Source organism: Panonychus citri, unplaced genomic scaffold, assembly GCF_014898815.1.
Source record: "Panonychus citri isolate SS breed McGregor unplaced genomic scaffold, ASM1489881v1 Contig00136, whole genome shotgun sequence".
Lineage (NCBI taxonomy): Eukaryota > Metazoa > Arthropoda > Arachnida > Trombidiformes > Tetranychidae > Panonychus > Panonychus citri.
The window spans coordinates 2809497-2836811 of NW_026515541.1; the positions used below are offsets into that span (position 1 = coordinate 2809497).

Below are 27315 nucleotides of genomic sequence, written 5' to 3' on the forward strand. Positions count from 1 at the left end.
TTTCAACTCTCGTTTCCATGGAGACAAAGAAAACGCGGTAAATATAAACTTAAATCGGTAAAATATTTTTCCAATTAAATTTGATCGCAATAAATATGAAAGTTTTAATTTGTTTTTTTTTCTTCTTCTTCTTCGCCATTTACATTAATATATTATTTAAATATATATGTATAAATATTTATATTTGTGAATGTGTGTAAATCGATAAATACAGAATGAATATTGTTCTTGTTTGCTGGTGATGCAGAAAAGGAGGAAAAATTGAGGTTGAGAAAATAATTGTTTCGTGGTGGAGATAATTAATATACTCTGTATTTATAGAAATCCATGATTACCCTGCAAATATTTACACCAGAAATTAGAGTTAAAATGTAGAAAAACAGTAAAGGTACCAATGGATATAAAATATACTTGGTTCGATGAAGATTGGGTAGAGAACTGAAACCAAGAAAAGTTATGTAGGTATAATAGATTGCAGAGATGTACCAAAGAGTATTTCCAAATAATCGAGCGAAAAACCAATCACTATTAATAAGAACTGTAAATAGAAATGAAAAAAAAAGTAAATCAAACAATTTAGTCAAAGATAATTCCCTAGTTAGACAATCATGTCTTGGTTGATTCTGCTTCTTGGTTTGTTATTGATTGTTCATCGATAAAAGGATAACCCAAATCGGAAAGTTTTGCTCTCTATTTTTTTTTCCTCCAGTTGATTATTCTTAAAGATGATCAATAATACAAATCAGAATAGAGAAAGAAATTAAGTAAATTACCATTGAAGAAGAACAATTGGAATACATGGATAATTATCAAGGGTGGAAAGAAAGCATTTAGATGGACATCGAATGCATAACCCCATTCAACGTCTTCTTTTGGTAAATTTGGTTTACGTAGATATTTATTAGCGACGAACCAAAATACGGTGGCAACAATTAATCCGATTCCAATACAATCAACCAATACAACCCAGAATAGAAATTTAATAAAAGCAATGAAAGGTAATTGTAAAACTAAACTTAAACCAGTAGCACTGATGATAAACCAAAAGGATAATAGGACCACAAAAGCAGGATCATCACGAGAATATTGATTCTTTGTTTGTTTACGATAATAAACTGATCGATAAACCTTTGAAGGTGAGATAAACAGGTAAATCATCTGCCATAAAGCAAATTCAAAGTCCATATGATTAACTCGAGTTAATCGTGTTAAAAATTTTTGACACTTTTTCAAAGCGCTCATAGTTGCAGGTTCCCATTTAAATCGAGCCTTAGATTTACCGGTGGCACTTGGAACCGGACTGGGTAGTAAAGAGTCACGAGAATTCATTACATTAATTAAATTAAACAAAGAGATAAATTAAAACAAGAGAATAGAAAAACAATCAAATTAAATTACAACAACAACAACAAATCAATTAAAGACCAAAAAAACAAAAACAAAATTGAATTTCGAGGGAAAATTAAATAATTACGATTCGTTTTTATTTCCATTTTAATTTTTCCGTTTAAATTTAATTTCTAATTGTGATTAATAACAAAGAATAGATTGTTCAAAGTGGTGATCAAACTTATGGAAATTAAAATTAATCCTTTAATTGAGCTAATTTTCAGAGGAAAAAGTCACTTGATCAATGATCAGTCTCGAGATGGAAAACAAGAAAAAAAAAAGGATTACAATTAAGTTAATTATCTTTGGTTGATTGATTGGGAAATCTTAATCTTAAGAAATTTAGTTTAGTTTCCATAACAGTTAATTTTTCCTAATGATTAATCGATAATAATTTGGCTAATTGTTACCATCAGAGACACTTAATAACTTGGGAAAATGAAGAAGCAATAAAAAAAACTATAATCACAATTAACTTAACATGATTTCAAGTGTTGAACATTTATATTGAACAATTAGATTGTAAATTATTTTTAGAAGTTGAAATTAATTGTCAATCTAAATATTAGGTGATGGAAAAATTTTCTTTCAATAATTAATTGTTGTTCTTTGTCACCTTAAGATTTAAATCATTTACGTTTATTTTTTTTTACTTCGTCAGCAATCAACTGGATTAACTTGACTCAGCAACTAAATTAAGTTAATTGATTAGATTTAATCAATTAATAAGTGATAAGAAAACAAAGTGATCACTTTAAGAAGAAAAAGATAATTAGAAATTGTTTTCACAATTAGAGAGTCACAATTAAAAAGCCTCAAGTTAACATCACATGTAAAAGTATATCCATCAAAATGGTTAATTTAATTGTTGTACCAATTAGTTTTATAGTTACTTTAATTGTTCCCGTTTTGGGAAATATTAGTCCAGGATGTTTACATTCAGAGGGACAATTAGATTTGACCAGTTTTCCCGTCGGTGGGACACCGATCAGTTGGATTATGTCACCGGGATCGTCTTTGTTTGCGACACCCGATTACTTACCGGTCACTGTGCCACCTTATTGTGAATCGGTGCACTTCCGGGTGCCCAGTTTCCAACGGCATTTGAATACAACTTTCATCGGTAATAATATACTGGTAACGGAAAAAGTGACCACAACCCAAGAATTGGCTCGTGATTTTGTTGGACTAATGGGACTTGTTGTTGTTGCCGATCAACAGACTCGAGGTAAGGCTCGAGGTGGACAATCCTGGTCATCACCAAGCGGAGATGTTTACATGTCCATTAATGTCAACCTAACGGATCGTGGACTATTCCCCCTTCTTCAATCAATTGCCGCTCTTTCCGTGGTCAATTCGGTGCATGAAAAACAGGGAGGTTATCAAGATATCGATCTGGCTTATGTTTGGCCTAATTCGGTTGCTTGGAACAATCGAAAGGTTAAATTGGCCGGTGTTATTGTTGAACAATCGCCTATTGATGATTCTTGGTTTATAATTGGAATCGGTATTCGTCTTGGGTCAGTTTCAGGTGTGTCCACTCTTAATTCAATAGTTGCCGCTCATAATCACATGTTTGGAACTAAATTAGAACCAATTACACGGGAAGAATTGGTTGCTCGAGTTTTAAACAATTTGGAAACTTTAGTTGAAATGTTACAGAAAAATCAGAATTTAGTTCGAGATCTATTGGCCTCTAATTGGGTGTCAAAGAAAAAAACTGTCCACCTTAGTTTCAACGGAATTGTGACCGGAATCAATTCTAACAATGAATTAGTTGTCAAAGATTCACACGGAATTCAAGTTTTCATTCATCCCGATTTACATATTGTCTCAGCTGATGATACAATTGTTTCATCACCAATTAGCTATTCATCAGCCAATTTAAATTCAGTTTATGAGGCAGAATGATAATTATCACAATCAAAACATTTAACCGACAATTTTGATTTCAATTTACATCAAATAAAAACAATTTAATTTACGACAATTTGTGCTCGCATCTTGTTAATGATCATTAGTTTTTCTTTATCACAATTATGATTAAGGTCCGAATTCAATTGCTAACGATGAGTCGATGAACTTTCATCTACTTGAGAAAAAAACTTATGTAATTAATTGTGGAATGAGTTGATTAAGAAAAGATAATTTAGTTATCCGATAAAACTATTTTAACTGTTGATTAGAAAGACAATTTATTATTTATGAGAAAACAATCAAATATAATAAAATTTTGGTCCAATGGTTTGATTTGTCCTTATTGGTGAAATAACATAATATATGAAATTGAAACAATTAACAATTGAAATTTGTGTTGATCCAAGTAATAGAAACAGATTTGGCTTAATTAGGGTTTTAATTGTGAGTTTAAGTGATCAAAAATGTGTGTCGACATGAACAAGTCAATGAATTTGAGCAGAAATGAGTGTGAAAATCTGAAATTAAAGAGATTTTGAGAAAAATTTGATTAATAATTAAATCATTCCAAGGTGATTTAAACAATTAACTTACCATTGTTGATGTTGATTCTGTGCTGATTAAAGTGAAATAGAGAGACAAAAGTTAATGGTCAATGATAAGTCAATAATCACTTGAATTGTGTACCATTGAGGAGGGTATTTGATTAGTTAATTAGTGTAATCATTCAGATGTGTTGATATATAATTATAATTGAACATTAAACACAACAATCGACGAGAATGGAAGAGATTAATGTCGAAAAGATAATGAAAAATAAAAAAACACAACAAATTAATCGTTAATTGATTAAGGTGCAGTTCTTTTAGGTTTAATTCCTTTGGCTCTCATGAATGATACCAATTGATCGGGAACTTCGTAGAGAACATCCTTGGAGAGACTTTCCATTGAGTGAAGCCAAATCCCGTCCGAGTTAACGTACTTTCGTAATGGGACAAACTGTACGATGTCACGAACAGCTTTTTTACCATTGATTTCAAGTAGATGATCATCTGAATCAAGTTCATCCATAGCATCAAAATTATCATTTCCAACTCCGACAATTATTATTGATAGAGGCAAATGTGAGGCATCAATTATTGCTTGCTTGGTTTGTGGCATATCACAGATAATACCGTCGGTGATTATGAGTAAAATAAAGTAACTACTTCCAGCATCGTATTGACGGGCAATTGTGGCCGTTGATTTAATAACCGGAGCAAAATTGGTTGGCCCATAAAAGGTAACTTGATTGACGGTTGATCGATAGTGCATAATAATTTCTTCAATTCCTTGGCAGTATGGATGGCTAACATTACCATTTAAAGGGAAATGATGGGAAACCAGGGCTTGTGGGGACAGTTTAGCACCAAAACCAAAGCCCGGGTACACGTTTAGTGAATTGTAAGGTTTGAGGATTTCACCGATTGCGTTTAAAGCCAATTCATAGGGATTGGGTTTCGCTGAGCTAATGTAATGTAATGATTCAGGATATCTTGGATCTCCATTGGAAGCGGTAAAATCAATGGCCACGGCGAAGTGTAACTGAGTTCCGCTTTTGATGAAATCGAGAAATGAAACTTCCTCTTCAATTTCTAAATTCATTAGCTGGAGAAATCCACAATTAGTTGATCTATTCTTGGTATTAGTCAGCTGTTTTTATGGAAAATAGAAAAAAAGAAAACGGTAAATAAATTAGATCATAAAACTTATTGATTAGTCCAACGATCAAATTACCGTTAATTTGTGCCTTGAAGGTTCAGCAAATCTTTGGGTTAAATCATTAAGAGTTGTGTTGAAAGAGCCAATCAGGCTGTGGGCTCCAGACATTTTGTATTTCATACAATCGATTCGGATGTTACGGTCAAAATCTCCGTTACAAAGTGTCCGTGCCGAAATATGAATAACACTCCAATCGGGTTTGTGATTTGAGGGGTGAACTTCCGTTTTGTAAACTAAACTGTAAGATCCATCTTCGATTGACCTCCAAAGGGTTAGAAAGGTTTGCGGTTTGGTGAACCAACTGGTGCCCAAAATATCACAGCCTTTGAGTTTTATGTAAACACCACGTTTACAGTTGGCTATTTCCTCTGCCACTACGGTTATGGTTCCTGCTGATCGGCCTCTTTGGTCCATTAATGGGCCAACATATTCACGACCTTGAAAGGCAACAATTTCAGCCAAAGTTGTCTCATGATAACCAAGAAAATCATTTGACATTGTATCGATATCCCATAGTTCAAATCGTAACCTTTGAACCGTTTCAAAATTATAATTGACCACAAATTTACGGACAAAATGGGGATTCAGGTCATCATTGATTATCTCCGTTTTACCAAGCTCTCTAAACTCACGTTCAGATAAATGTTTCATAAATAGTGTACATCGGGGGTCACTTTTAGAAAAGGTATCAAGGTTAGGAAGATTTTGACATGATATTGACAATTCCAATTGAGTTGTTGGAATCGATGAAGATTTGCTAATATCCATCATGTTGGTTTTCAACTTATCAACTTGTTGTCACACTATTTGATCGCAAGAGCTGAGATTAAGTAAAACAATTGAAAGAATTTGTGTTGATTTATAAAATAGAATAGAAAAATTAAAATTCTTATTTTGTTCCAAAATTTGATCTTTCAAAACGAAGGGGAAAAAAGGTTAACTTATAAACGAAGTATCTGTTGGAAGAAAAAGAATAGAAAGAAAAAGAAAATAGAATAAAACGAAAGGATTAATTATTAGGTTAATTATTACAAATCTACGGGTATTTACAAAGAGAAAGCGTAACAATTGATAAATCAATTTACCATTAAACGAATCTAATCAATCACTGATTAGTGTTAACAAGAATGTAAAATGTATGATGTAAACACCGAGATGCTGGTTGATTAAAACGAAGAGCAGATTCAGTTGAGATTAATTGTGAAGAGAAAATCATATTGTTTAAAACACCGACTATTCTAAATTCGTTAACTTTTTAACTACAATTTACCACAATTAACAATTAAACAAACATTTAATTGGATTAAACTAAATTGTTCACTAATAACAATCACTAAAAATAAAACAAATCAACTGAACACAAATCTAGAAATAAACAAAACCAATGGATCAGAATCCCGATCCCATCCGACGAAAAGATAATTTACAATATCGACCAATAATGAGAATAAAAATTCTCAAATTCTTTTATTTAATTAACTAAATTAACTTCTCAGGTTAATTGCTATCGGGCAAATATAAATTCCAATTAAGAAAATCTAAAATTCTTTTAATTGTAGTTAATTATTTAGAATAGATATCGATACCTAAAAGATATTACTCTTTGGTTGTGAGTCATTTTTTTCTCAGATGATGTAATTGAAATTGAATTTTTTTCTCACATTAATTAATTGCTTGGAGCAATTTATTTCTGCGTCATGATTAATTTAATTTCATCTAAACTAGTTAAATGTTTTCTTGTGATTATAAATCTTGCAATTAATCAAATTGAAAATATCAATGAGTTTCATTTTAAATGATAACCTTGATTGTTGTTTTCCTTTGAGTTGTTTGTTTTGTTTTGTTTTGTTTTTTGGTTCATTAATTAATTACAATCAACTGATTGTGAGACTATAGTTTTTACTTGGAAAGTAATATACTTTAATTGGTTAAAATGGAGATTAATCTCAAATTAATCTTAGACTTGGATGGTTTATATTTATATATAAAAGTGTCAAATGTACAAAATAAGTTTGGGATTACAATTGATAAGTGATTTGTTTTAACCATCACCTAAGGAATGAAAATGTTAAATAATTACTGGTTAATTGTATTGTCTCATTGGCGGCCATTTTCATTCTCGATTAATGACCTGAAGAGACCATTTTCTTTGGACATTAATTTCTTTGGAGAACCTTCTTCAGCAATTCTACCGGAATCAAGGACAACAATTCTGTCATAATCAAGAAGTGAATTAACTCGATGAGCGATTGAGATTACGGTTTGATTTGATTTACGAATATAATCAACGATTGTCGCTTCTTTTTGAACGTCCAATGAAGATGTGGCCTCGTCCATTATAAGGATTGGACTCTTTTTGAGTATCGCTCGAGCAAAGCAAAGTAATTGCCGTTGACCTGAACTTAAATTGGAACCTTCATCATTAATTATCTCATCTAATGAATCAACAATTGACCGACAATCAGTTTCCTCAAGAACCCTCCAAATCTCATCATCGGTATACTCTTGGAATGGATCTAAATTTTCCCTGGATAAGAGAATCAAAAAACAAAACAAATTAATCGATATCCAGTATGATTGTTTAATTCCGTCACAATTAACAATTAGATAAACTACCTGAATGTCCCCGAGAAAATGATCGGTTCCTGAGGAACCAGAGCGATATTTTTCCTGAGAATATCGGATGGAATCTTTTTAATATTCTTATTGTCCACCAATATTTGACCATCTCGAACATCGACCATTTTCAATAGGCCCATGATTATCGAAGATTTTCCTGATCCACTTCGTCCACAAATACCAACCTAAGGTAGAGATAGACGATTAATCATCGTAATTAAACTGAATCTCTAATTAGATTTTACCTTCTCCCCTGATTTAATTTTTAAATCAAAGTTACTCAAAATCGGATCTGATGTAGCCTCGTATCCAAGTTCAATCCCTTTGAAAACAACGGACCCTTGGGATGGCCAATTTTTGGATAACTCTAATGAAAGTTAAATAAGATTAACAACAATTAATACTCTTGAAACAATTAAGACCATGTAATCACAAGAATACCTTCAAAAGTTTCCTCAGAATCTTCTGGTTCCAATTGACTATACTGGTGGACTCTTTCAACCGCCGACATATGCATTTCAAGACTTGCTAAATTACGAACAACCCAATTAAGATAAATTGGAATTAACAAAGTATAACTAATTGACATGCCGACAAATGAAGTGCTAATATCTCCGTAAATTGCTGCAATTAAAGATGTAACCGTTGCAATGGCCAATATAATACCTCCCAGATAATCCTGTTCAAATTAAAAGATCCCAAAGAAAAGTTTGGTAACAATTAAGATTCCTATTTTAATTGCATATAATCATACTTACAAGAGCAATTCCAAGCCAACAATTTGCACAATTAACCATGAGGAAAGCTAAATTATTGGTATTAATATAATCGCAGAGAGATTCACTGAATGATGTTTCTTGTCTAAATTGCAAATGATACAAAGAAAAAGAGATGAAATCAAATGAACAATTTACTACAACAGTTAATCTAATTGTTCAAAACTAACCTGAAAGCTCTGATTGTTGAAAGTCCAGTTAACGTTTGGCTGAAATGTGAAAAAATCGGTGAATTGGTCATACTTTGGATTCGTTGTAATTCAATTGATGTCGAACGGAAAAACTTTTGTAATAAATAATAAATTACGATAATTGCAATGGCCGCAATTATAAAAGATGGGGTAACAATTATATCAACGATAATTGCTGAGAAACAGAGTAACATGAACCGTAACAATCGAGGTAAAGTTGATGTAATTTCCTGATGAAAGAAAAATGGTTAAAAGCAATCAATTTCATTTCTAACAATTGATTAATTATGTATTCAATTAATTACCTTATCAATGGTTGAAATATCAGTTGAGAATCGATTAAGAATCCTACCAATTGGTGTTGTGTCGAAAAATCTGATTGGACTTTTAACTAGAGCGTTAATCATTTTCGAGTGTAGAACTCGAACTGCTCGAAGTGAAGCAAATTGTAACATTAAATTAGCAATTAACGAGATTGAGATTGTTAATCCAGAGAGAATACAATAACCACCAATATAGTAAACTAAAGTGTGACTCGTTGACTTTTCACCAATTAGATTGTCACCCATTGGATTGAAATTTAATTCTTGTAAAGTGGTAAAATTTTCATTCGTAATTGTTGCTGTGTCAATTGTTAAATTCTGCTTTGCTATACCAACACCGGCCTCAGTCCAATCGGCTAACCAGAAATCAGTAGTTACCTTAATTACTTGGGAAAAAACGAGGAACAACAAAATTGTAATTGCTAAATAAGTGGAACACGATTTAATGTACAACCAGTAGACTTTAATTGAAACCGATCCAGTTTCTTTTTCCTCGTCACCAATTATCCCTTCGGACGGAGATGTACTGATGATCCCTTCAGATCGACCCATTAATCTGGCCGCTTTCCGACCTTCATCCGATTTAGTGAGCCGACCATTAGCCATTAACAGTAGGTCACCTTCATCAGCGGCATCGGTTGATAATTTTCTAGTCGAGTTTATCATTCGAGAAGCATCGTCTTCCTCTGTTATGGTTCGATCGGAAATTTTGGACACTAATCGTTTCAAGCCAGGACGGAAAATACCCCCACCGGTGGTAGTGTTTGTATCGCTGTTACCACCGATAAAATTTCCGCTGAGATTGGATGAGGCTCGAGATTGCGTTGATTCACTTGAGATGAGTCGCAATAAGTGACCTGATTTTCCCGGTTTACGTCCGTAAGCACCAGTTGACCCAGAAGAGGCCATATTTGAACTTGAATTACCATAGAGACAGAAATCATCTTTAGATGAACCAGAAGTTGATGTTGACGGACAACAGGGTCCAGTAATATCGGCATAATCGTCACATGGTAACGGGCATGATGGATCATGGCTCACTTGTCTCATATAAATTCCCGATCGTCGTTTAGAATGACCTTCAATCGTTGATACAGTTCGAACTAAAGCTCTTTTAGTGACCAACCGGCTAAGTTTTTGTCTCTCCTTCGCGGTTGAACTTCCGCTTGAGACGAAGGCTCGATTTTTCTCCTGAGCCAATTCATTGTTTCTCAGTTGAATATAAAATTCACAATTCGATGAAACCAGTCCACTAAAATCACCGTCAAAATCAATTTGACCTCGATCAACGACAATGACCTTCGAGGCAACTTTAAGATGATCTAAGTCATGGCTCGTCATAATAACTGTTTTACCTCGAGTTAAAAGGTAATCAACAATGGCCGAGGTAAATATTGTTTGGGAAACCTTTGGGTCAAGAGCAGATAAAGGGTCATCAAGTATAAGAGTTGAAGGGTCACAATAAATTGCCCTTGCAAGAGCAACTCGTTGACGTTGACCACCCGATAAATTGATTCCTCTCTCACCGATTTCAGTATCATCACGATTGGGCAATAATTCAATGTCACCCTGAAGAGATGTGATCTCTTTCACCTTTGTATAAAGTTCAGGTTCAAAGGGCATTCCAAAGGTGATATTATCCCTTAGGGAGACATTATAAAGCCACGGAGTTTGAGGTAAAAATCCAATACGAGAATTACCTGAACACCAGGTCACAGTTCCGTCAAGTTTAATCATCTCATTCATCAAAGCCGAAAGCAGGGAAGTTTTTCCACCCCCAACTGGACCGGTCACTATGGTCAACTTTGACTTTGGTATGGCAACATTAATGTCCCTTAAATTATCAATCTCCTTATTATTACTCCAAGCGAAAAGGCCATTTCTTATTCTAACGGCAGTCTCACCATCACAATCACCTTTAACCGAACCTTTAATTGTTGCTGTTTTCTTTGTTAATTGTTGTTCCGATTCACCAACATCACCATCATCATCAACAATTAAAACATTTCCATTGGGATAAGTTGATTTTTTCTGTTTTCAAAATCACGAAAATCAATTTTTCATTCAATTAATATGATTACATTTAATAGGTATGAACAATTAAAGTTAATAAATGATAATAATTAACAATCACAACAACAACAGCAACAATTGTTCAACTAATTATTTGATGATCAAGGTTAAGGATTAAAACTGTTAACTAATTAACTCTCTTGTAGGTAAAAAAAAAAACAAAGTTGTAAACAAAATTAAATTAATTTCTCTCCAACAATTAAATCTAATGTGTTTCTTGTGATGAGGTAATTTAATTTTAACAGTTAATCTTTTCCACCTTAATTGTAAACATTTAAAATTAGATAGTTGTAATTACGTTGGTAATCAATTACAACCATCAACTGGTGTTTGTGTGAGTGTGTATTTGTTGATTAATATAAATATCATGATGAATATTACAACTAATCAACTTAATTACTTGAAAAAGTTAAGGTGAAAGGTGATTGGCAGTTCATAGAGTTTACAATTAAGCTTAATTGTTGTTGTTGTTGGAAAAATTAGTAAATGGAACAAAGAAAAAAAAACAAAATTAAACTTACATTGGCATTACCATCTTCCGATTCATCATCTTTATCCTCATTTTGATCATCCTCATCCTCATCCTCATCATTATCCTTAATAATACAATCACAATCATCTTGCCTCCAGGGCACATTACAATCAATTTCAGGTTGGGATAAAAATTTTGATAATCGTCGACTGCTGGTTAATGAGCTGATTATGATTGGCACAACAACGGGAATTATATAAAGTGGAACCGTTAATTGATTAAATAAGGCTAATCCAGTGAATACTTTAGTTGATTGCAAGGGTTCACCTTCAATGTAAGGGTACAGGACGAAAGTGACCAGTGTAAGGATAACGGAAGATGCTTGGGTCAGTATTGCTTTAAGAGATTAAGAGATTAGGAAAAAAGTAAATGAAAAAAATTCAAGGATTAGTTAATTGAGTTAATTGTCTTATATCATTGAACTTACTTATGCAAGCAACATGAATAGCATCTCGTTTCTGATAATTTAACTCTTCATTTCTGATATTTTCAACTTTTCGGCAAAATAATATCTCCCAATTTAATAGTTTCAACAATTTAATTCCAGTTAGTAGTTCATTTGTTTTCTTTAATCGTTGATCAGATATATTCTGGCAAAAGAGAGAGAGAGAGAGAGTAAAATTAGTTCACAATTAGTAGATTACATTGTTAATTGTTAGAGAGAGATAGAGTTAATTGTTACCATTGTATCCTTACGAATGGCACTTAATCGTTTGCCAAGATAATATTGGATCGGTGCTAAGATGTAAATGGCCGCTGCTCCGATGATTGAACTGATTCCCAATTGGAAATAAAGTAATGTCATCAAAATGATTATCTATTGATTGAGAATTTAAAACAAAAATTATATCACCAGATTAGATTTGTGATTAAATTGTTTCTAGGTTATTTTTTTAATTACTTTTAACGGTATTGCCCAAACGTAATGACCCATTGAAAATAACATCATCATGTCGTGAGTGTCCGAGGACATGTGATTTGATATTCCCCCGATGTCCAGTCCCATTGATGGGGCCATTCTTAAGGTCTTTTTGTAGATTAAACTCTGAAATAGATGAAGAGATTTCATTTGGTCGGATTAATGACAAAATCGATTAACAATTAATCTTGATTATTGGTTAATTGGTTAACTAATATTTAGATATTTACCTGGAGGGCGCTTTTTAATTGTAAACTTTGTAAAACAGCCAAATGATTAAATGAATTACTGAAATTACTTTGTAAAAATGTTGAACATAAAACTAGGAAAGTAATTAAGAAGCCATTTTTTAGATAATTAGTTGTCTCAATAACCTAAATTGTGATTAAAAAATTAATTGGACAAAAATAAATGGATATCATTAGTATATTAACTTGTCAAAATAATCATAATTAAAGGTTTAGATTAAACAACCAGAACGATTATCTCTTTTGATGAAGAAAGAAAAAATCTTATTGATTGTGATGACAATTTATTGATTGTCTACAATTATAATGATTAACTATGACAATCGGCAACAATTAACCTCAAATATCAAAAATTTCATCTTACCTGTAATTCAAATTGTTGTTGATTGGGTGGAAATGAAGTAAAATTTGATTGTTGTGCTGATTGCGATTGATTTAATGTTGAATTTTTAACTGAATCAACGTAATTAAGGATATATTGTATTGATATTGGTCCGAAAAGGGCAAATATATCAGCGGAAATCCTTAATATCGCCCCGATTGCTAAACTGAATTTAAATGTTTTCCAATAGCATCGCCATAGGGAAATTGATTCACCTTGATTAATTGATTTACACCTTTCTTGTTCAAAGAAAGTATTGAATTTGGCAAATTGACTTTCGGTTGTTTGTTCCTGTTACAGCAATTAAACAACAATTAGATTAATTAGTTACGATCTAAATTAGTTAAACTGTCAATTGTTTTCCAATTCAATGTGCTTCTTGTTGCGATCAACAATCATGCTAATGGTTTAATTGTCTTGAGGTAAATTTTTGGTTTAACTAATCAAACATTTTGTAACAATTTATATATAATATAAATTGTTTCATCTTAATTTAGATGCTAATGATAAACAATTTAATATCTCAGAGTTAAATCAGTTAAATTAAAAATAATATCAAAACTCAACATGAAACTTTGTTTTGTGTGTTTTTAATGTGAATATGATTAATCTAATTGTTACAATCTAAAAACAAACAGACACCTCTTTAATTGTAATTCAACTTTTTTTTAATTGTAACTTTATTTTTCTTCATTAATTAACCTTAACCAAGTTTTTAGTTTTTCATTTTCATTTTGGTTAATCATTTGATTGATGATTTTTAATGGAAAGCAAAAAAAAAAATAATATTCAAGATATGAAACTGAATTAAATCAACAATCAAGTATAAGAACAGGGGATTTACTCATATCAATTGAAAGATGATGATTAAAATTATCAATGATCATCAACAATTAACTGAATTTCATCATGATTCCAACAATAAACAAAATGATTGCAACAATTAAAATTGCGGAAAAAAAAAGTTATCGATAATCAATGAAAATCCTTTGATTTTTTACTTCTCAAAGTGAAAGTAAATTTTGATTGAGAGGGTTGATAAACTGGTTTATTAGATTAATTGTTGATTGTTGATTCACTTTAAATCAAATATGATGATTATAATTGCTGATTAACTTTCATATTAATATTTTATCATAATTAAAGTCCAATGAATCCGCTTATTGACCCTTAACTTTGGGTTCGTTGACTGTGTTGATTTGGTCTTGTTAATTGTTGTCATTCAATCTTAACTAAAGTTAACTGTCTACAATTAGAGTTAATTTTGATTAATCAACAGAGAGAAGTCAGTTAATTTATTTTAATAAATACACTGGTGATTGTTAAATCTAATCAGTATAATGATCAAATGAATGAAGATTGTGATTGTTTCCTTGTAACCAAGTTAATTGTTGCAATTATAAATGGTGATGTAGATGAATTAAATGAGTCAGCTTTAATTAGAATGATATAATTAAAAGAAACAACTTGTTAAGATTTAATCTGCTAACCTGAACAATTAGTAGACTAATTTTTTGATTGTTTGTTACCTTTAGATCACCATAGTGATTTTAACCAACAATCAGTAAGGTAATTAACTAATCATCAAGTGGTCTTTATGATTTATATTTTTATTATTAAGGTTTCAGCTGAAAAAATCATGATTAACTGAGTGTAATCAACAATTAAGACGACAGAAAATTGTTTACAATTAAATACAATCCCTTTTTTTTTACTTAAATAAGTAATCCAACAATTAAGCGCTAAATTAGTTGATATCGGATGATAATTAATCATCTTTTCCTAATTTGGATTCATCAACAATTAACTGATTGTCTTTTGGGAAACAAAGTTTTCACAGTTAAATTGTTTGCTCTTTAAATCAATTGATTTGGTTTGATGAGAAAAAGGAAACTAATCATCAACAATTAACTCAGGAAGTAAATTAAATGATTAACTAATCCAATGTATTCCTTTTCCCCTCTTTCCATGATGAGGTTAATCATGATAATCAATTGACTTTCAATCAATGATTAAACTACTACTAATTGCTGAATAGTTAAATTATAAGTATCTTAATGGTTTTTGATTTGATTAACAAAAGATTTACCTTTTTTTCATTAACAGTTAATACGCCGTTAAGGTGACAACAATTAAAGTCTGTTGTTAACTGTTGATGAAACAATTAGACACCTTCCAATATTTCCAGTGTCAATCAAGGGAAACAATCAACAATTAACTTTGAATTTGATTCGATTATTATCTTGATCAGTTTTCTCCTTGTGTGTAATTTTGGGTTCAACAATTAGTTCAACTAATTTAACACAATCACTCCCAATATCTTAATTAATTACAATCAATCCCTCCCCCGTCTCTCGATTACTAGTTAATCATCATCATTATTATTATTTTTACTGATAATCAAATCTAATCAAAATTTAGTTCAATTAATCCTCAATCAATGATGATCTGTTTTCGCTTCGTTTCCGCCATTGGACTTTTATTGTCCATAGTTAATTGTGTTAATTGTGCTTCGGTACTTCTTGATTCTGATTTAGCTGAACCCTTAATGGTAAATGGTGAAAATATTGAAGAATCATCTTCACCAATTGCCACTGATTGGAAAAGGATTGCCGATTGTTTCAAGAATAAACTTGGACCTAAATCGGATCGAGAAACGGAGGTTCGATGTGCCGGTCGGGAAATGGTTGCCGTTTTTGCGACAATGAGATCATCTTCTTGTAAAAATTGTCACTTGTAAGTAAATTGTTTCTTCATCCCAATCAATCAATCAATAATCAAGAAGAAGAAAAATCAAACCAATAATTTAATTGATCACAATTATAATAACTACATTTGAGAAAATTGGATCAATCAGTTAGAGGGACAATAAGACAATTAACAAGTTAATTAATCTTTACGATTATTGCTGATTATTATCGACATTGACCTAGAAAAAAAATATCTAAATTATTGATTAATGATCGATGATGATGATGATTAAGATAATCTGTATATTTATTTATACACATAAAGAGATAATTGTTATTACTCAATTAATCTGATTGCTAAATTGTTTATCTCTTTAATTGTATTCCCAATAGGTACTTTCACTGTTTGGCTAATTACAATGCTATCAATAAGTGCGGTCAAGCGGCTCGGGCTAAAACGGCCGCTGAAGCGGTTGGACTTTGTCACGATTTCGATGAGGAAAGAGATGAGTTCGAGGCCAGTAAATTTGGACGAGAAAGTGGCGATTGTGCCTCAAGGTATTTGTGCTCTGCTAATTGTAATTACAGTCCACTAACTGGTACCTGTTCAAGAGTTAATTGTCGTAAATGATCAATCAGGGGAGAGAGAGATCCATAACAATTAAACAAGAAGAAGGCAAAAAAACTAATAATCAAACAACAAACAATGAAATCAATTCCAAGAATAATAATCAATTATGACTAAAACAAATTCTAATAACCAAATCAATATAATTAACAGAATCAACAATCAACAAATAGACAACCAATCAATATGATAATCAAACAGCAATCAAAATAACATCCAAACTATTATGCAACAATTAAGCCTAAAACTTTGTTTGTTTTTTTATTAATTCATTTACAAGGTTTTGGATTCGAAGAGCAAAAAAAAATTTAAATCAACTAATCACAATTAACTTAAATTAACACACAATTTATATAATAATCTCCTGTGAATGTAAATATCAATCTACCTCCACATCAACCTCAACCTCTACCACAACTTTAATCCTCTTTTATTATGTTTTGTTATTATGAATTAATGATAATAATTTAAAACTAATTAACTTAATTACTTTAATTTTTGTTTCTAACGTGATATAAAACATATCGGTTATATGATTTAACTTTTACTCGGGTTAATTGTTTGAAAAGTAATACTATCAAAAATCAATCGGGATTTGTTAAGGTTAAGACGAGAGTTTCAGAGATTAACTTTAATTGTAACAATTAATGAGCAGAAAAATTTTGATTACTATTAATAAACCATTGAGATTATTGACTTTACAATATTCTTGTATTGTTGTGTTTAAATCATTTACCTTTACAATTAAAGGTCAGTGGCAATTAACCAACAATTTATCAACTGTTGCAAAAATAAACAACAATCAATTGGAAAATCAATTTCATGGTTATCATTATTATCTGATGATGATGATAAATTATCATGAATATGATGATGATGATGATGATAATCCAAGGGTGAGTAATCCTTTCAATGTTGTTTTAATTTTTACACAGGTAAAGTTCAACAATCAAGGTAAGTATTAAATCAACCGATATGAGAGATTAAAAGATTAACAAGAAAATGATTAAAGATCTATGGGAGATTAAGAAACAGAAATTTGATCTGTTTGATTGGTAATTTGATTACCAAAGTGATTTAAAGTTTTAGATTTTTTCTTTTCTCCAAAGAATTTAATTAAAACTCATTATCAACAATCAAATCTGTTTGTCATCTTGTCATCAACCTGAGATTAAGGAGTTAATCTTGGATAAGAAAAAGATTAATACAGAGATAGAATTTGTTTTCAATGTTAATATTAAATTGATTAACTTCAAAGTGATTTGATTAATTTTTATGTATTCGTTTACCTAAAGACTGACAATTAAGGTCTAGGTGATTAATTGGATTTGTGGGGTTTTCATCTCTGTCCAACAATTAACTTTTGATTAGGTTAATTGGTTAACTTACCTTAGGCAATGAGCCAAGATCACTAAGTTGAATTGGCCTTGAATAACCAAGACGGAGGATTTGACAGAACCACGAGAAAGTGGCCTTCGATAATATCGATGAGTATGGATGGAGATATTTACAATCACTTGGACGTTTCAAATCGCCATCAAATTGTTCCTAATTAGCGACAATTAAGAAAAAAGAAACGAAAAAAATAATTAACAATATTAAGCAAATGACCAAACATCATCTTCCTAATCATCATCATTAAAGTGATTCTAATAATTAGTTAATTGACCTGATTGTTGTTGGTTGTAAATAAACATCAATGACACAATTAATTGTTTCATTCAATTGAAAATCAAAATTAATACATAATCAATTGTAAATCTGTACAATTAAATTACAATCAAAGGTGATTCTTAAATCATTAACTATTTATTTTGCTATTTTTGTTTTCACCGTTGAAATAATTTAGTGTTTCAATTAACTGGTTACCAGTTAATTGTTATGGTTTGTATTTCATTTGATTAGTTAATTATGTTAACAATTAGAAGCCAAATTTAATACTCTTAATGAACATTTGATTCAAATTATGAAAACAATTATATTTCTTGTTTATTTTTCTGATTCAATTGAACAATCAACTAATTGTTCGTGATTCACTCACATTTGACTGTATATTATATCAACAATTAACTACAATTAAGGTTTAATTGTTGCAATTTCAAATTCTCGATCATCTTAATCTTGATATTAATAACACAGGAGTGTCTCTGTTGAATCAAAGATAATTTAATTAAGACAAAATCTATCACAAAACTAAACTATCAAGCACAATTAACGATTTATAAACAACAACAATTAACAAATTGTAAACAATAATAAATGGTTTCGATGATCATTTAGATACATAAATCATCAACACTAGGACTTGAACAGATTTGATTGGGTCAACCCAAATGAACTGAATTAAGGAAATAATCAATAATAATAAAGTAGCTAATTTAGTTATCAGCTGATGATCATCAGTGATTTAAGTTAATCATGAAAGTAACAAAAAGAATCAAAATTTAAAGATCACAATCAATTTGGTTCATTTAATCAGAGCGGGTTGATTATAATTAAGGTGGTTGCTATCGGGTGGGTGCTGGGAGTGGATTTAATCAACACCAAGAAAGTACTTGAGGTTAATCAGGATAAATTGCTTGTCAATGGTAAATAATTTTAACCAACAATTAATCATATTCTTCAAGTGATTAAGATAATCCACTTTAATTATCACAGACAAACTAGATTATTACATTATTGTTGTTAATTGTAATGTCTAAACCATTGAAAGTTAATCAAAGATTCAATTTTCAATTACCAAACTAATCAACTGGTAAAAGTTTTAATTGTACAATAAGGTTAACCCTTTTTTTTCATTATTACTAATATAAATTATCGGTAATTAAACTAAATTAAAAATAAATCTTGACCCTAATCAAGTTATGATGTTACATTTGATTAAGTTGAACAGTTTTTTATTACAGTTAATTTGTTTATTACTCTTGATTATCATCATGTCGACAATTAAGATTTAAATTAGATAAAAAGTGATTAAATATATATATTATTAATTGTGAAAGTTTAAAGAGGGAGGATGATGATACAATTAACTAACCATAAAGGTTAATTTATATATATATTTAGTTGGCTTAATTGTGATGAGAAAATGTTTCAATTAAAGTAATTTAATATTCAATTTTATTACAATGTCAATGTCACAATTTAAATTGTGTACTTTTAAAAGTCAGTTAATTGTTAATATAAACTGAATACCTTTAAGGTTAATATTAAATTGTTTACAATTGATTGTTGATTATAATTGTGATGATGATTGGTTGATTACAATTGGGGAAAAGTTTTAAATTAAGATAAATTAACTGATTGAAAGATTAGTTTACAAGTGAAAAAGGTGTAAAAGGATTTGATTATCATTGATTAACAATTAACTTGATTGCTAATTGTTGTTGAACAGAAAATTATTATTATTAAAGTGAAAATGATTTAAAAATGATAATCAAATTAAATGATAATAATAAATTACAATCAAGTTGATTAGGTTAAGAGTATCGTGAATAATATTTAATTATAACAGCAACAATTAGCAAATCATGATAAATTATTTGCTTATTTTCAAGGTCAACAATTAACAATAACTTTAATTTTAATTGTTCGCCCATTATCACTTGTTAATTAATTGTTTTACTTTTAGATGGTAACAATTTAAATCTAATTCAGTTGGAGAGAGAGAGGGAAATATGAAATTGAAATGTTCACACCTTCATATTACCCACCCCACTTTCCTCAGAGTGGGTGAAGGGTTAATTGTATTCAATTTAAATCATGATTTAGTTTTGATTTAATTCATGATAACCTGAAAAGAAAAGACAATTAAAATTGTTAGACTTTTAATTGTTTTCAACTAATTTCTTGTCATTTTCAAGTAAAAATGTTTCAACATTTACACATGATAATCAGTTGATTGTGAGATGATCTTATTCAGATTAATCAGATTATTGTCATCATAATCATGATGACATTATCTCAATCACTTTAATTAAACATAATTAAAATTGATTGTAAAGATTTGAGTAGTTAAAATTTAAAATGAAAAGTAAAGAGTTAAATTTACAAATCAAATTAAATTAAATTTCTTATAAATCTTAATCTGACCCCAAAGGGTTTGTAAATCTTGTACTAAATTAAAATTAACCAACAACAATCAAAAACTATTAACCAAATTAGGATGAATTGTATTTAATTACAATTGAAACAATCATCTAGGTGACCCAATGAACGATTAGCAGAAAGTGTTGTTATTATACTTAATTTAGTTATTAACCAAATGATTAGCTTACAATTAACTATCGTAATGAATTGTTTCAAAATATTACAAGCAATTAACTTAAATCACCATTTACATGATATAACAATTAACTTTACCAATTGTAATACATCATCATTGAGAGTCACTGATTAATTTACTTTGTTATTTTCAAGGGTAATTGTTATTGTATATAACAACAATTAACTTTAACAATTAAATAATGATGAGAGGTAAAAGTTTTACCGGTAATCGTTAAAGTAACAATTAATTTAATCAATAAAAATTTCAATAAAAAAGTGTAACATTAATATTGATCAAGTTAATAACAAGCAATTAAAAGTTAATAGTTTTAACTGTTTCTATTACATTTAAACCAATACCGATCACAATTTAATTACCTAATATTTTGTTAACTGTCATCTTAATTGTTGCTAATCAATTGAAATCTATTGCATGATTTGTGATTAGTTGATTGATGGACCACCAAATATCCGTTAAGGGTTAATTACTATGCCACTTTCAGGGTATTAATATGCTTCGAGCAACAATAAACTCAAATCAATTCAACCCTTTAACAATTTACTAATTACTGATAAATTGAGTTACTTGAATTGATGATTTCGTTTTTTTTGCATCAATTAACTGCAACAATCAAGTATTTACCTTTTAATTTGATCAACTAAACAAAGTCTCTCATGATTATTATCAGATTAAAGGTAAAGAAATTCAATCCTTATTGATTGGGTTTTCAATCCGGTGATAAAACTGGATTAGTTTAATTAAATTCAATTAAATCAAAAAGGAGATACTCATGTTTGAAACTTTCACCCTAAATTAATTTGATTAAATGATTACAATCATCAAACTAAAATCAAATGTTGAAAAGTTTTTCATTAACAATCAAGATTATTTCCGATTTTTTTTACTCTTCTTCTTAATCATCAATTGATTAACTTTAATCTAGTGTTGAATTTAATTAAACTAATTGAAAATGATGATTGATTAACCATTTTTCTTGTATGTACATACACACACGGAATTAAAAGTTGCAATTAGTGAAGATAATCACAATTAGCAAACGAATCGATAACAATTAATATACAAAGAAAAGTTTGACGTAAAATCAAAGTGATCGTAAATAAAGTTAATCATTAACCAGTGGATCGTTAATTGTTGTAGACAATTAAATTATAAATGACAAATATTTGCAAATTTCGTTAATCAATGACAATCACATTTGGATGAGAAAATGAGAAATTAGTTAATTTGGTTTACAGTTGTAATCAAACAATAATAAACTCTCAAGATAATAAAAGTTATTCAATTTCCTTGAATTTGCTTTCGTTAATTAGTTAATAACATCTAATTGTTAGCAGACAATTTATGACATGTTGTAATTAAATCTCTCTCTCTCTCTCTCTCTCTCTTAATCACAATTAATCTTGATAATCTTTCCCTTTTAATTTCTTTTGTTAATTTTCTTAATCAAGTGTTGATATATAAATGGAAAATTAAAAACATCTAAGCAAACCCAAAAATCCCTCAAGGTAAACTGATGATAATAATACAGGTAATCAAGTCTAATCATCATGGGCTCCCAAAAAAAAAGATGATTACATGGTCATCAGCATCATCATCATCAGAATAATAATAATAATAATACATAACAATCAACGATTAACAATTAACCAGTAATCAATGTGCTATTCAAAGTGTATATAAGATTATTAATCAATGTGATTATTATTACTTTTTGAATCAAGTTTTTCTCCTAATTGATTCTTGATATGTAATATTAATCATTGGATGAATGGGCGAGTGAAGTGAATCAATGAATGGATGGATTAACTGATTGCAAACAATTTAGGCAACATTATCTATCAGTTTTTCATGATCATGATGATGATCCGTTCTTGATGAACATAAAGTCTGAAAAATTAAGATTTCAACATGAAGAATCAACTTAAACAGGTAAGCAAGAAAAATTAACCAACCAGTTCAATGTTATGAACACGATTAGTTTACATATTTATCACCTTATTTTTCAGCTGATGGTGATGAGGATAAGATGAAGATGAAGATGAAGATGAAGATTATGATGATGATAATGGGATGAGTTCTAATCATCATCTCTTGGGAGTGAGGCCTCTTGTTAGAGGACCAGCATATCCGTGTCAACCTCATTGTCGCATGTTTTATGTTAGTAGTTAATCTGTTCTCTCTCTCTCTCTCTCTCTCTCCACCTAATTACTTAATCTTTTATATTTAGATTAATATTCAGATTAGATTAGATTTACATTATTAATGATTATTGTTACCTCATGATAATTGATAATATTTATTATTATCAAAATTCATTGATGATTCTGAGATTGATATTAATGGTTTTGTTTCTTGGTGAGGTTATCACAATAAAGGTAAATCATTTTGTAACGATAATTAAAATTTACTAATTTACATTCATTATTATTATTATTATTATAATATAATTTATGTATTTATTTATTTTAGACCTTAAATCCGGTAAAATAATAATAAACAAATCAACAACAATGTTAATCCGGTAATACGGGATTAGCATTGGTCACACCTTCTGATTGATTAACTTTCACATTTGTTGATTAAAAGTTTGTTTTAAATTGTTCATGTCTAAATGTTATTAATGGATTTAAATTGATTGCTTAGGTGAATGAATGATGATTAAACCTTAATCATCATTAAACTATCATCACCTGTTGATGAGATAATGAGTAGTAATTTAGATCAGCTGGTTGGTGAATTAAATCCGCAAATAGATTAAAATAATCAATAAGATTTTCGAGTTCAAATGAATTAAGGTTTTAAAAGAAAAATAATCTCAATCAACAATTGATTAACTAATCACGTTATCAATTAGTTTGTGAATTTTAGGGGAACAAAAAGTTAATAGTAATTATCGTAAATTATTAATTATTATTAATTTGATTGACGTTTTATTTTAACTATTGGACCAACTTGAAGTTATAATCAACACATGATAACAACAATCAACAACAATTTACTCCTTGATTAATATTAATTTAGCTCCGTAATTATAATCTTTCACCATCAATACATATAAGAGTAATTTAGATGGATCAACAGATTAAAATTAACAACAATTAGTAATCACAATTAACTAAATCAAAATTAGAATTTACTTTTTTTTCTTCTCCTCATCTTTTTGTTTTGCTAATCCGATTTACCAGATTAGGAAACAATCAACAGGTTACTCATTATAAGTTAATCAATTATTGAGAGATTTTTTCTTAATTTAGTTTGAATGTGAATGATTAAAACTTCACAATTAGATGATAATCAGGTAAACAAAGGGGAAAATTAGAGCAAAATTAGTTGATTAGATTTATTTTTAATTCGGTTAACTGACCAGAGGCAATTTGATAGATTATGAAAGTAAAAGTTAATTTGTATCCGATTTAAGATTAAGATTTACTATTAATTGTTGTAAACTTTGTGTGTTAATTGTTATGACAAGTGGATTCAAGTTAATCAATTCAATGAGTTGGATAAACACTTAATCCAAGGATTTTGTTATTATCACTTTTCATTTGGAAAGAAAAAAAAATGTAAACAAATCTATTTACACCCAATGATTATGATTAAGATGATGATGATTAACTATTAATTTCAATTGTATTGAAAGGTAAAGATGAATACAGAACCAAATTGTGTTGTTAATTGTTGATTTAACACTTACCTTGGTCATAAGAATTGCGGATAATTTAGCACACAGGAAACAAGTAGAGATGCAAATTGTTGCCAAAGTTAATTGTAGACGAACGTGATTAGTTAAGGATAAGCCCATCGTTAATAGTAATCCCAATTGGTAGATTAAATTGATTACAGTTACAGTCCAATAAGAGATTAGGATAATTAAAAAGGTAACTCGATAAAGTGAATTACCATAACCCGGTTTAAGTAAAAGTAAACCAAGTTGAGGTAAAACAATAAAGTAATTAATTAACAAGGTAAAAACCATTGAGATTAAGGTAATTAACCGGCCATTAAGTTGTTGATATAAATTAATCCAAGGATATTGGTAAAGTTCAATGATGGAAAGTGAGATGATGAAAAACATGATCAGTATCATGATGTCGAGTAAAATTTTTGGAATCATTTGATTCCAAAGGCTAATTAGGTGGCATTTTTGATTATCGATTGAACAATCAATCTGATCGTTAATTAATCCACTTTGAATTGGTAGAATTGTTTGTGAGATACTTCGGATATTGTGAGAATTTGATTGATTATGATTGTGATTATATTGATGATGATAATGAGAATATGAATGTTTCAAGTGATTTATTGGTGATTGTTTATGGAGATTTTCAGATGACCGCCTGGGTGAGGATGAAGAAGATGATGGAGATGATGATGAGGATGATTTAGATTTTTTTGAACGATAGAAAAACAAATAAAACTGAATGGACACAAAGATAAATAGAAAATTAATACAACTTGTTATCCAATTACTTTGACAATAATCGATGATTAACCAATTGGGTATCGTTGAATTGGAATAGGTGAGAGTTCGTTGAGATGAGATTAGAGAAGAAGATGAAACTTGACCATCACCTTGGTCAGATTCTAAAGGTAACCAGAATATTGGACAATTTAGATGAGGCATTTTGAGAGAGAGAGAAAAAAGTTTCGAGATTAAATTTCGTAGCGATTAATGGATTATCCTTCGGATCATTTGGATTTAATGAGAGAGAGAGAAACAAAGTAACAAAAATCTTCTTCTTCTTCTTCAATGATTCATTAGAATTCACAATTATACAAGTTGATTGAAGTAGAAGATGATTGCGAATAAATTACTTTAATCACTGTAATTAGATAAACAATCGATATAATTATTAATCCATATCAGAGGAAGAATAATTATCTTCTTGTTTTCTCCCTCTTTTCTTTGTCACTTAAGGAAGAAAATTGGATTGGAAGAGAATTCAAATTGAAATAGAAAAGAACAAAGGTTTTTCCTTGAGGGCCTTAATTTCTGGTGATTAACTTTAATTGTTGATTAGAAAACATTCTGATTAAAAGTAGATTATCATAGGAAGAGAGTGAGAGGGATAAACGTTTCAACGAAAACAAGAAATGAGACTAAATCAACTTGAAGCGAGTTGTGGTTATACTAAACGTTAGAACGATTTTTTTCTCTCTCTCTCTTCATCTTTCTTTCTCTCTCAAGTTCTTCATCATCCTTATCATCATCATCTTCTCCCTTCAAATCATATTGAATCCAAGATGATGAAGTTGTCCAACGTGAGAGAGATTCAACTGAAGAAGAGAATAAATAACCGGTTATCGTCATTTTATCTTCTTCTTCTCTTGATTTATCTTCTTGAAAGAGTAATTAATTTATTACTCTATTTCTAATATAAATTATTTGTCTAAAAAAAATTCGAAAATAACAAAAGTTAGAACTTATTTTCTTTTTTGTTTATTCGTAACAGTTTTCTTATGATAACATTTCCATTCTCGGTAAATTGTAATTTCCTTTATCTTTGATTCATGTTGTTAATTGTTGACAATTTAATCTAAACAATTATGGTAATTGTTGGAAAATCTTTGCTTACTAACTCAACGAACTTGGTTTTCTTCAATTTCATCATTACAATTTAGTTCAATTGTTGATTTGAAAGGAGGAAGAAAAATGATTAATTTGATTAACCTTGCATTTGAATTGTTCAACATTGTAAATGGTTTGGTTTTCATTAATCTTTGTCAATTTGAGTGTTAATTGATTGTTGATAACTTTAATTTACTTATCATTAAAAGTTATTCATATTCCGGGGAATGAATTAATTCAATTGTAACAAAGTTAAGAAAACATATAAATATATGTAGGTTATTATTGTAAACAAATACGATATAAATTGAATGTTTTCAGTTTTCTTTTCCTTTTGCTTGACAGTTTTTTTTTCTTCTTCTTAGAATGATGAATAATCCTTAATATCTATGATTGATTTTAGTTGCGACAAACAATCTAGTAGTGTGTAACTTTGGTTCCCATAGAGAAAGAAATTGATTATTGTCTGTTCTGCTTTGAAATCTGCCGTTGGATTAATCTTTACTTGACCATCTATTTTGATAATCAATCCAATCGTTGTACGATTGATTACGGTACAGACGAAGATGGTACAGAATCCATGCTGGTACCGAAGTTACCGAAATAAAAAGCACAGAAAACCAAACACATCTTTCGGTCACCGAAACTGGAGTCCGAGGTGGAGTGATCAAGAATTTATTTCCATACGGATAAGAGTAACCTCGTTTCTGGATCATTTGTAGGCCTTTCAAAGTCCTTTGATTAATCACACTACGTACCAAGGAATTCATGTCTATCAATGTACCTAGAAAGGAAATAGAACAAAAATATTAATACAATGATTAACAAAAGAATAGAAAAACAAATCAAGTGAAATAATTAATTAACCACAAGGAGACAAAGGTAAATAAAGGTTATTAAAATAGAAAAAGAAAATAAACAAACGAATTTGTGGCTCCATCTGTGGGAGAAAAAAGAAAAGAGAAGAATATCGATTATCGGTTATCAAGTATCGATATTGTTTTCGAATC

At 29.8% G+C, this 27315-nt stretch overlaps 5 protein-coding genes across 6 annotated transcripts; 2 read left to right on the forward strand and 3 right to left on the reverse strand.

The window, feature by feature from the left end:
* Positions 1 to 74: 74 nt before the first annotated feature.
* On the reverse strand, positions 75 to 1444 carry LOC128392490 (protein unc-50 homolog). Its single transcript, XM_053352518.1, has 2 exons — positions 774 to 1444; positions 75 to 538 (listed from the first exon to the last, which is right to left on the reverse strand). Exons 1-2 carry the CDS (start codon positions 1327 to 1329, stop codon positions 300 to 302), a joined length of 795 nt encoding a protein of 264 aa, XP_053208493.1. The 5' UTR covers positions 1330 to 1444; the 3' UTR covers positions 75 to 299.
* Positions 1445 to 2241: 797 nt separating this feature from the next.
* Positions 2242 to 3300, forward strand: LOC128392512 (biotin--protein ligase-like). The gene has a single exon (XM_053352539.1). The coding sequence runs from the start codon at positions 2242 to 2244 to the stop codon at positions 3298 to 3300; it is 1059 nt and encodes a 352-aa protein (XP_053208514.1).
* Positions 3301 to 3558: 258 nt separating this feature from the next.
* LOC128392487 (copine-8-like) lies at positions 3559 to 6428 on the reverse strand. Its single transcript, XM_053352515.1, has 4 exons — positions 6153 to 6428; positions 5083 to 6023; positions 3901 to 4998; positions 3559 to 3824 (listed from the first exon to the last, which is right to left on the reverse strand). Exons 2-3 carry the CDS (start codon positions 5836 to 5838, stop codon positions 4156 to 4158), a joined length of 1599 nt encoding a protein of 532 aa, XP_053208490.1. The 5' UTR covers positions 5839 to 6023; positions 6153 to 6428; the 3' UTR covers positions 3559 to 3824; positions 3901 to 4155.
* Positions 6429 to 6963: 535 nt separating this feature from the next.
* On the reverse strand, positions 6964 to 25963 carry LOC128392485 (ATP-binding cassette sub-family C member 8-like). 2 transcript variants are annotated; one of them, XM_053352512.1, is made up of 15 exons: positions 24431 to 25941; positions 17838 to 17996; positions 13113 to 13421; positions 12731 to 12874; positions 12483 to 12626; positions 12264 to 12398; positions 12009 to 12171; positions 11571 to 11917; positions 8959 to 11007; positions 8633 to 8883; positions 8445 to 8547; positions 8128 to 8365; positions 7932 to 8053; positions 7684 to 7871; positions 6964 to 7594 (listed from the first exon to the last, which is right to left on the reverse strand). In XM_053352512.1, the coding sequence occupies exons 1-15, from the start codon at positions 25358 to 25360 to the stop codon at positions 7165 to 7167; spliced, it is 5712 nt and encodes a 1903-aa protein (XP_053208487.1). In that variant the 5' UTR covers positions 25361 to 25941; the 3' UTR covers positions 6964 to 7164. The 2 variants fall into 2 exon arrangements, with proteins under 2 accessions (XP_053208487.1, XP_053208488.1); XM_053352513.1 differs by lacking the exons at positions 6964 to 7594; positions 7684 to 7871; positions 7932 to 8053; positions 8445 to 8547 and having other exon boundaries at positions 8143 to 8352; positions 24431 to 25963.
* LOC128392493 (uncharacterized) lies at positions 15215 to 16505 on the forward strand. The gene is made up of 2 exons (XM_053352521.1): positions 15215 to 15866; positions 16214 to 16505. The coding sequence occupies exons 1-2, from the start codon at positions 15571 to 15573 to the stop codon at positions 16449 to 16451; spliced, it is 534 nt and encodes a 177-aa protein (XP_053208496.1). The 5' UTR covers positions 15215 to 15570; the 3' UTR covers positions 16452 to 16505.
* Positions 25964 to 27315: the final 1352 nt, after the last annotated feature.